The following is a 10,827-nucleotide window of genomic DNA, read 5'->3' as shown; positions in this document are numbered from 1 at the left end:
GTCTAAAAAACAGGCTTAAAAACAGGATCAAGTATGAACAGTGTGAAATATGGAACAAGCCATGATTGCATTAAAGTGATCATTTTAAGTGGAAAAGATGACGTTCTTCCTCTTCCTTTTCTAGTGCAAATATCTAAACATTTTAAATCAAGAAACGTGTACTTGAGAAGCAAAATTAGGTCTTGTTTTCTACATAAAATGTATCAAAATGAAGTGAGTTTTTGCTTAAAGCAAGAAAAAACAACTGTCAGTGGGGTCAGCAAAATAATCTTGTTTTGCAGCGTGAATATGTAAATATGAACTTTTAATATATCGCAAATCCATTGCTACTACAGTCAATGGTACTCATATTTCATGGCATTTTCTCCAAATGGAAGGCATTTCACATGGAAAGTGTGTGCATGTGTGGTGATCGCGTGACACTTTTCGGCCGTGTCTCAATGTGATTAAAAGTGAAATTTGTTATGTTCAGCATTCTCAGACAGAAGGCTGTAGGCAGGTATGGGGTGTGTAATTGGGATTCAAAATTATTTGTGGTGGTAACCAGGCTTCTGTCTCACACACATAAACACACAAGGGTGAAATCAAGATCAACCTGCCAATCACAGCAAAGGAAACAAACCCAAACATCAATCAAGTGAAAACAGCAGTGCAAACCATCAAACACATATACCACAATTTTGACCACAAGACAATTAACAGAGGCAATCGATGCATTTATAGCAAATATGCATGCATGTATATATATATATAAAACACTCCTCCCTTAATGTTTTTAGCGAAGCGTACAGACAGTAAGTTTGTTGTCCTGTTGTCCTAAGACTTAACATTAGACATAGTGTGATAGAAACACTTACCTGTTCTATGTGAAGTTATATCCAATCTTTCAACTTGGCGACGTAATGCTACAGCTCCTAAATTGCTAAACTTTTAGAAAAAAAATATGCTCAAGTTTACCTGAAAGCGATGTGACGTAATTATCCGTAAAGCACTGTTTACATTGAACAAACTGCACCCACAGGAATTATATCAGTAACATGTGACCAGAAGTTCATCCGCCGAGAAAAGTAGTGCCACCTCACAAGGATTTATACAAAAGCCCCAAAGGCCATGCACTATGATTTTTTTTCTTAAAGGGGTGGTTGATTATGATTTCACTTTTCTAACTTCAGTTAGTGTGTAATGTTGCTGTTTGAGCATAAACAACATCTGCAAAGTTACAACGCTCAAAGTTCAAAGCAAAGGGAGATATTTGCTTTTAAAGAAATTGCTTTTTAAGGACTACAACAAACGGCTGGTAGGGACTACACGAGCTTCCTCCCGGATTAGTGACATTACCAACCCTAAAATTTACATAAACCCCGCCCCCAGAACACGATTTATAGATTATCATGACAGAATATGCTAATCAATGACTAGAAGAGAACTACACATAAGCTACATAAATTCATCAACTAACCATTCAGAAATGTCCTGTTGCTCTACATGTTGTCTCTTCTTCTTTAGTCTCTCCATCATTGTCTGACTCTGGTTTGAACATAAAAGGCTAAAAGTTTTTGAAATTTTCAGTGCATGACTGTGTGAGGTTAGCCTGGAAATCCAGACCCAAATCTGAAAGATTAATGGTCTGGCATCGACTAATGAAAATCGGCCAGCTCGAGAGGCGGCACCAAGCATGCATTTGAAAATCTCACTGCACGCAATTGGATAACACTACGACCAATCACAACAAGCCCCATACACTTAGCTACCAGTCTCTTGCCTAATCCGGTCGGCAAAACAGCAAAAACGCCCTTCTTGCAAAGGAACGATTCGAGCACTGTTTTCTGTTCTTCTTTTAGATAAAAAGCCAAGTCTAACTCGTTCATTGTAGCGGCCAAAGCCGTTTCAAACAACTGGTGTTCATCCATAGCCATCTTGCAATGTTAACTAATGACTTCGACGTCACAGCGCTGTCGTCATCTGTTTAGCTCACCTCTGGCCCGCCTATATCAGATAACCCGATGTGATTGGTGCAGCTCGGATACAAGGGCATATTTAATGAGCATCATTACTTGATGCCAGAGTAAACTCGCTGAGCAAATTCAACTTGTGCTCTCGCGAGAACTCTGGTTTTCCAGGGTAGTGTGAGGTAAAAGGACACAAGCTGTTGAAGCTCCGCCCTCTGTGCCGAGGAGCAGCAGCTCATTTGCATTTAAAGGGACAGACACAAAAACTGTGCGTTTTTGCTCACCCTCAAAAAGTGACAATTTTAACATGCTATATAAAAATATCTGTGGGGTATTTTGAGATAAAACTTAACATACACACTCTGGGGACAACAGAGACTTATTTTACATCTCGTGGAAAGGGCATTATACCACCCCTTTAATTTTGTCGTAATCTCAACGTCATCTCAATTTAATGTTTTCACAAGAAAAACAAACTATGTTGTTAATCATTTCTCTGTTCATATGATATTGAGGGTCATCAAAATTATTTTCTATGGCAATCAACATTCTGACACAAATATATTATTGAACATTCTTTTAAAGGGATACTCCACCGTTTTTTCATATTAAACTATGTTATTCCCTTAACTAAGACGATTTGATACATACCTCTCTCATCTCAGTGCGTGCACTTAATCGCTCTGGCGCGCGGTGACACTTTGATAGCACTTAGCTTAGCCCAGTATATTCAATGGTATCTAACAGCAATGAATTTAGAAGTGACCAAACACATCAACGGTTTCCCTATTTAAAAAAAGTTAAACGAGTAGTTATACGACCAAGTATGGTGACACAAAATAAAACGTGGCGCTTTTCTAAGCGGGTTAAAAAGGATAACTATAATGTATGGCGGAATAGCACTTTTGGGAGTACTTCGACTCGGCGCAGTAAAACATCAGGCGTGACTTTACTGCAGAAAAATTCCTTACATATTTATGTTACTTATTTTGGAGAAATACTTCACAGAGACACAAAATTTGAATTAAAAACAAGTTTTATTTGTCACTACAGCTTCATTGAAGAATAGAAAGTCCAAAAGAACAGTATTTATTTGATATAGAAGTCTTTTGTAACATTATAAATATCTTTACTGTCATTTTTTTTAATGCATCCTTGCTGAATAAAAAAAATATTAATTTCTTTATTGTCCTTAAACTTTTGAAGGGTGGTGTATTTGAAATGTAAGTTTGGCAAGTTGTTCTTGAGTTTTCTCAGTTTTCAAACAGAACTCAGTCAGATCTCTCAAAGCAGGTTAACTTTTCCCACTACTTGTTTGCATCCAGTTTTTGCATACTGTCTTCCAGCCGCTCTGTGATAGGCCAGTTCATCTGCCAGCTTATCTACATGACTGAGTTCGGGGTAAAACCCTTCCAGGGTCATTTCCTCTAGAAAACATTGTATGATGTGTTCCCGCTCCAGCAGGGAAAGAGGTATAAGCTCGACTACTGACTCCATCCATAGAGGATGGACAAGAGACAAGGCCTGTCGGAGTGGTTTATGGGCTCCGGCGGTGGAGGCGTTTTGAAGAATGTGAGCTGAGATCTCTCTTTGCCCCAGACTGCTGAGGAAAACGTAAACCACGTTGAGAAACTCATTCGTCTGATCTGACTGAAGAAACGTCTGCAAGATGTCCAGCAGCAGAGGTGGCATTAGTTCTACCTCATCCAGAATGAAGAAGGGAATCTGCTCCTCTTCCTCGGCTTGAGTCACTACCTCAGTTATACGGCGAGCCAGTGCGGAGGCGCAGTTCTGCGCTGCTTCCTGTTGGGGGCAGTGGTGTTTGGATAAATAATGCACCACTAGCTTGTCTTCCACCACGGAGCGGAAGTGCCGTACCAGTAGGCGACCCAGGTGGCTCTTCCCGACGCCAGACGCCCCGTGCAAAGACAGGACGAGGGGATGCTGGTGGGCATAAGTGGACAGGTAATCGTTCAGATGGTCCATTAGCTCCTCTAGCGCCTCCGACTGGCCAAACACCTCCCTGTGCAACGTCCTCTCCAAACCCTCAAGATCGTACTTCACAACATGGTCGTCCAGATTCTCAATGGCATTGTAGACCTGGGAGAACAGGAACTAATTTTAAAAAAAGAACTGGAAGGCACCTTTAATAAAGCTTTGGTTATACTTTATTTTGACAATCCACTTTTGAAATTCTACTAACTATGAGTAACTTTGCAACTACATGTCAACTGACTCTCATTAGAGTATCAGTACTCTCAGCACTCTCAGTGCTGGGCTGCGTAAAACCTGTGCCAAATCCAATGAGTGTGTGTTTTTCAATTCTGGCACAAAAGAAATGGCACCAAGGGAAAAGAACAGGAAGAATTACCTGGACGAAGACGATCACGCTAAAGAGCACTAGGAAAGGTTTAGCTCGGCTGCGCTCTTTCTTTGGCTTGAACATCAGAGTGTCATTAGGGAACATCACGCGGGACTTCCTTCGCTTGGACTTTCTGGTTTGGGGGCTCTTAGGATGCAAACTCCCATCAGAGACAACAGAGTTAGTTGACCTGACTGAATTAGATCTCTTTAGGTACTTTTTCTTGATTCGCATCATGGCTTTCAGCTGTGGGGAGAACATAGACGCGCACTGCCCACCTTCCTTCTCCTCATCTCCTCTCGCCTTTTCCTCTTGAACATCCATGGAAACCCCTTCACAGTCCACCACCAGTCTGGAATACTGAGAGAAACAAACATAAAGACCATGTTATAGTTAAATATTTGTATTAATTCACTTGGTAAATGCTTTAATCCAAATCTTACAGTGCCTTCTTTGTTGATCCTGGAACAACATTCCAATCAACCAATCAGATTTGAGGGACACGTTTACAGTTTATGCTAAGTTTAGGCTTTCAACCAGGGTTAGGAGCTGAGTTAGTGTTATTCACTTATCATTTCCCTCTGATTTTAGGGATAACTTATGGGTAGGGTTAGGTTTATGGGTAGGGATAGGACTACATTTTCAGACAGGAGTGTTGTTTCAGGATCAATAAAATATGTTGAAGCAGGAACATGATTTACTTGGCAGAATCACAGAGACCATGTTTCTTATAGCCACAAGTTCATGCAGTTCTGCTACAGGTCGAGGTAGTTAGCGTGACTGGTTTTGAACAGTCTTACATTTAGCTGTATCTTGGCAAACGCATGATAATTAGAGGTAATTAAGATTGAGAGGCTAAATAAGAGGCTGGAGTTGGCAGCAATAGAGATGTGTGTGTGTGTGTGTGGATGTAAATTGAAAAGCATAAATTGTAAAGACATACCGATTCTGAAGAGAATTCGACCCCAAATCAACCTACAGTAACTGCTTTTTTAAAAGTTCAAGCTCAAAAAAGGATTTCATTATACATTTTCAAAGTATATCAGAAAGTTCTGATATTAAATTATGTTCATTTTAAAAGCACATTTCTGATACAGGCTATAAGTAAGGGATAATCCACAGCTAGCTGTGCATTAAATTATTTTAATGCACGACATGGAGGCAAAGAACCGCCCAACATGAAGCCATGGTCATTTGCCAGCACTGAAATACAGAAATGCCAATATTTGACAGGAAGATTAAAAATGATGGTTATTTTTGTCAGTTAGAGGTCGGGAGATCTAGCATTCTGTCCCCTTTAAATCAGTCACAGAGATAAAGTGTGGTAAGATTACATTTATTTATTTGAATGAATAAATTGCAGAATTTAAAACTGCTGAGATTTAAATTCTCGAAGGAATGGGATAACCTTTTACAGGTGAGAATGTGTTGGTTTGTGTTTTTGTATCTATTAACTCAATATTACACGTTTTTCCATGGTACTTTTAATATTTTTACTTTTACAATGGTAACTTTTTATTGTCGTGTTAGCTGACACCTTCGTCTTGTTGTATTGTGTTAGTTGAACAAAATCATCTGCTGAAGTCTATTTCATATAGCTATAGATATTCATACATGCGTCTAATTAGGAATGTTCACGGATTGGCTTTGACCGTTCCAATATGGCGGAACGCTTACTATAGCGGCCCATAGAAACAGGGCATCTACTGAGGCATCTATGTGTATATACTGTATCTATCTGATAGTCCATCACAAAAATGGTTATTTGTGCTCATAACTTTTGAACACGAATCTGGTCTCTTAAGATTTGATTCCCAATTTTCCTATATCGGCCATTTTAGATGGGTGGCTGGGCGATCCCTTAGAGATAGGGTGAGAAGCTCTGCCACTCGGGAGAAGCTCAGAGTAGAGCCGCTGCTCCTCCACATCGAGAGGGGTCAGCTGAGGTGGCTCGGGCATCTGTTCCGGATGCCTCCTGGACGCCTTCCCGGGGAAGACCTAGGACACGCTGGAGAGACTATGTCTCCCGGCTGGCCTGGGAACGCCTCGGTGTCCCCCCGGAAGAGCTGGAGGAAGTGTCTAGGGAGAGGGAAGTCTGGGCATCTCTGCTTAGACTGCTGCCCCCGCGACCCGGCCCCAGATAAGCGGAAGAAGATGGATGGATGGATGGATGGCCATTTTAGACAAAGGCCATTTTGAATTTTTTTGTAAAATGCTATATTTTATAAACGCATTGGCGCATCGTTACAAAATTCGGTACCATGCCCTGAAGGTACTTAAAAAGTACTGATGTACTGAAGAATTGTAATGAAATAAAAAAAAAATGCTTGTTAACACACTACGTAAAGGAGCGGGTGCCATCCTTATATGTTTTGGGTTTTAAGTTAGTGTAGATTATGTAGGGCGTGTTGAACGCTGGAGACTTTTTTCTTTCTTTCTTTGTCTTGTTGCATTCAGTAGTTTATTGGGAATGGGATGTAGTTGAAGTGTGGGTTTTGTTTTATTATTTTCTTTGATTTCGCCCCGCTCAGGTTCCTACTCCCTGTGATTGGCATTTTTTCTTTTTCTGCGTATCAATGGCCTTAATCTACTCAGAACCTCTTGGCAACTGCACATCAAAGCACTGGAATTCACCTACAACACATAATGTAATGGTGGCATCTTTTGCATGAGCAACACCACTCAAATTTTATTACATTTTGTAATAAAAAAAAAATGTAATCACATTTTCTTCAGAAAATGAAATAATCTATATAGTTTCTATTTACTCAAGATACATGCATTCAGGGGAAGTCCACATCCATTTCTCTCTAAAGTTTTAGTCATAGTGCTCTCATATGTATTATCATGGGCTCATCATCCTAAGCTCCACATGTCCGGGCAGAGAAAGGGAGAGGGATGTGTGTGAGATGACTTTACGATTTTGCATAACTGTCTACACTCACACTGCCGTTCTGTTTTTACAAAAAACGCACAAACAGGAAGTTGATGAAACTACACACTAGCATTGAAATTAGAGACAGAGCCTTTGGTTCTGTCTGTATAACAATATGCCATTGCATATGTGTGTAACTGTGTGTTAAATAATGGTCTCAAAATGTATCAGAACGCTTACTTAACCGTAAAAGGTGTATGTAAGTGCTACTGAAATTGAGATTTCTGGATCATTGAATGTCATTGCGATAAGTGTCTAGATCTACGCTTAGATGCATGTGCTATCCATACAGGCAAAAACATTGCCTGTTTTTTCAGGCACTGCTCAATTAAAGTACCCCTATTATGCTATTTTAAAGGTTCCTAATTTTGTTTTGTAGGTCTCCTAAAATACATGCATCTAAGGTCAAAAAACGTAAATGTTCTGATAATATACATTTCAGCGTCACCTTTTTATCACAGTGTCTAAAACAGTTCGATAAAGGATTGCACTGATTGGTCAGATGTCCCAGTCTGTTGTGATTGGTCTACCGCTTACAAAGTGTGTCGGAAACGAATCGCTCATTAGCATATCTGAATTTCAGGTCCGGAGCTTCATCAGCTCTTGATACACAGTGAAACGAACAGTAAAGATGGCGTCGGTTTTACCAGATCAATTCCTCATCCTTTGGAAGTGCAGCAAAGTGGATTAGCTTTCGTAGCGCAGAAAACAGCATTTTCTCAATATGTCGACAACAAGAACCAAACTCTTCCAGGCCTCAGCTACATCCCCAGTGATTGAGGGTGGGTCAAAGTAGACGATGTTCGCAGGCAGCCAATGAAGACCATATGCTGGCATTATGCACATTTGTAACAAACCTACATATATCTGAGCAGGAAGAAAGACTGGGATTACTGACGACTCGTTTGAGGCTGTTCAGAATCCATTCTTTCTTTTGGGAGACAATAACTTTCCCCCAGTTTCACAGACAAGGTTTAAGTTGGGTCCCAGACTAAAATGGATGTTTGAGCTGTTTTAACTGAAAGCAACTTGTACTGACATATATACAATTATTGTTTTGTCTCAAAATTCACACCAGTAATGTTTTTTCTAAGGCACATTTATAAAAGCTAAATGTCCTAATTGAACCTAATCCTGGCTTAGTCTGTGAAACCGGGCCTTTATTTATTTGATCTTTCAAACTTTGCAGACCTTTTACATTCACAAACAGCTATATTACACACTACATGAAAGGTAATATCCAAAAAAAGGCATAATGACAGATTTATTCCTATCTATATTCTGAAGGGTTTGTTCATACATGTATATAATTTGCCTGGTTTTACACAACAGTTTATTCCTAAAAACATGGTGATATTTTTTTTCTTTCTGGTTGTTGACAGGGTTTTCTGATATATGGAGTAATCCCTCTACAATACAATACGAGACTACTTTATTAAACCCCAAAAGTAAATTATGGTGTTGCAGAAACTCAACAACAAACAAACCGATAAACTAAGATAAAAATCATCTACAAGCATAGCACATTTAAATCTACACTTCTGCAAAAGCCTTTGACTCAAAGAAGTTGGCACAATGAAACAATTTTTTTTTAACCTGGCTTCATTCAAGGTTTAGATTTCTTTTCTGGAAATGTATGCAAATTAGAGCATATTTGATTAGACACTGCCTCGTTTGTATACTTAATAAAAATTGTTTGCAATTCTTAATGTAATCAATGAGGAAGTATGCTGTATATTTTGTTTTACCCTATTCACCTGGGATCTGTAAATATAAATGCCACCTGATATTTTGTTATCTAATGCAATGGCATTCAGACATTTTTAAAGGGATAGTTCTCCCAAAAATTTATATGCTGTCATCATTTACTCATGTTGTTCCAAACCTGTATCTGTTTCTTTCTTCTGTTGAACACAAAAGAAGATATTTTGAAAAATTCCATAGTATTTTTTCCCCCTACTATGGAAGTCAATGCCACCGTCAACTGTTTGAATACCAACATTGTACAAAATATCTTCTTTTGTGTTCAACAGAAGAAAGAAACTCATACAGGTTTGGTACAACATGAAGGTGAGTAAATGATGACAGAATTTTCACTTTTGGGTGAACTAACCCATAAAGCCATTATAGATGCATATATGAAAACAAACATAACTGTATATTTCCATCTTTCAAGGGATGGCTGGAGAATGGTGTTTGTTTGCACACAGCTGTGTGTGGGAAGTTATGCAAACTTCACCATGCAAATGGTTATGTTGCACAGAAGCACTAATGTAAAAAATGAATATGGAGACAGAAAATGATCTAGAAATGGAGGAGATTACAAAAACATGTTATGGTTCTCTTTTTTTAGTCAACAGCAGGGTCAGATGCCTAAACTTGCCTGATTGTATGGATATGAAACACAATATGGGCCTTTACCTTTCATGGATGAGTCTGATATCACCTGCAACGATACCACTGTGATAAAGAGAAAAACATAACAGTCTATGATCGACAGACAAGGTTAAACCAAAAATAAATAAAAATCGTAGAAAACAGACCTTCAAAGCTGCATGAGGCGTCTGCTTGCTTCCTTCTGCTTGAGCGTTGGTTCTTGTCCTCAAAGATGGCGATTTTGACGATAATGATTGATATGAAGTAGACGATGTTCGAAACACACATGCACACCTTTCGACTACCTGCTCACTCCTATTTCCATCACACCATCTCTGTGTTTGAGCTCCACCCTCTCGTCCCACTGTCACTTCACATCCCTCTTTACATTTTTCTTTCCTTGTCCCATGAACCACATACAATAGCCTATATCAGTGTGATTGTACAATTGCACTGCCCAACTTTTCCTATTTAAAAGAGCAAAATTAATTAAAATGGATAACCGCTCTCTGACCACAGGCCCCCAAAATAAGACTTATTTTTTTAATTCCACTTATTATATAAGGAACGTTACACTGTATTCTTAAAAGTTAGTTTGCAGTCATTGATGCTATGCCATTTATGACTGTTAATCAAAATGTAAAGCCTGCCATATGAAATAATAGTCAGAAACCTTTAGACAAAAAGTTGAGTACATTATATTTGATACATTAGGCTTTTATGGCTCATATAGTGAGAATATGGAGCTCATATTTGAGGAGGGGAAAAAAACTCGCAAAAATATGTAATATGGTGCAGTTGCTGATATTATGACCAAAACCTATGATGAAATTCTCATAGCTTGTAATGTAAATCAATGAGATCTTTAGTACATTATGGTGGATACTTACATAAAATGCATAAACACCAGTCGTCACTGTATCTCTAAATAAAGTCTCAGTAAGATGATATTTAAATGCTTAGTTTTATGATCAAAACATATAATGCAATGATGATTGAGTGAAGAACAAATAAACGTTCCTCAAAACCCTGATGGATTTGCAGGGTTGGGGAGTAACGGAATACATGTAACGGCATTATGTAATCAGGATACAAAAATCCAGTAACTGTAATCCGTTACAGTTACGTCAAAAAACGTAGTAATCAGATTATAGTTACATTTTGAAAAAAGGGGGAATACTTTCAGGATTACAATGGTTTCATTT

The 10,827-nt window shown here is 38.8% G+C and overlaps 1 protein-coding gene across 1 annotated transcript; it reads right to left on the bottom strand.

Moving 5' to 3' along the window:
* Positions 1-2,956: 2,956 nt before the first annotated feature.
* tor4ab (torsin family 4, member Ab) lies at positions 2,957-10,337 on the bottom strand. Its single transcript, XM_082170856.1, has 4 exons — positions 9,790-10,337; positions 9,668-9,706; positions 4,321-4,671; positions 2,957-4,049 (listed from the first exon to the last, which is right to left on the bottom strand). The coding sequence occupies exons 3-4, from the start codon at positions 4,633-4,635 to the stop codon at positions 3,234-3,236; spliced, it is 1,131 nt and encodes a 376-aa protein (XP_082026982.1). The 5' UTR covers positions 4,636-4,671; positions 9,668-9,706; positions 9,790-10,337; the 3' UTR covers positions 2,957-3,233.
* Between the last annotated feature and the right edge of the window lie 490 nt (positions 10,338-10,827).

This window comes from Leuciscus leuciscus (genome assembly GCF_965113295.1).
Source record: "Leuciscus leuciscus genome assembly, chromosome: 5".
NCBI classification, from domain to species: Eukaryota; Metazoa; Chordata; class Actinopteri; order Cypriniformes; family Leuciscidae; genus Leuciscus; species Leuciscus leuciscus.
Note: the sequence above shows the minus strand (reverse complement) of the source record. Positions and strands in the feature narration are given on the sequence as shown.

What these genes read in the sequence shown, in the direction of transcription:
- tor4ab (XM_082170856.1), bottom strand. Translation starts at nt 4,635, where the DNA reads ATGGATGTTCAAGAGGAAAAGGCGAGAGGAGATGAGGAGAAGGAAGGT. An exon ending in GCGTGATCGTCTTCGTCCAG is followed by an intron (nt 4,050 to 4,320) that starts GTAATTCTTCCT and finishes CTGTTCTCCCAG; the next exon opens with GTCTACAATGCCATTGAGAA.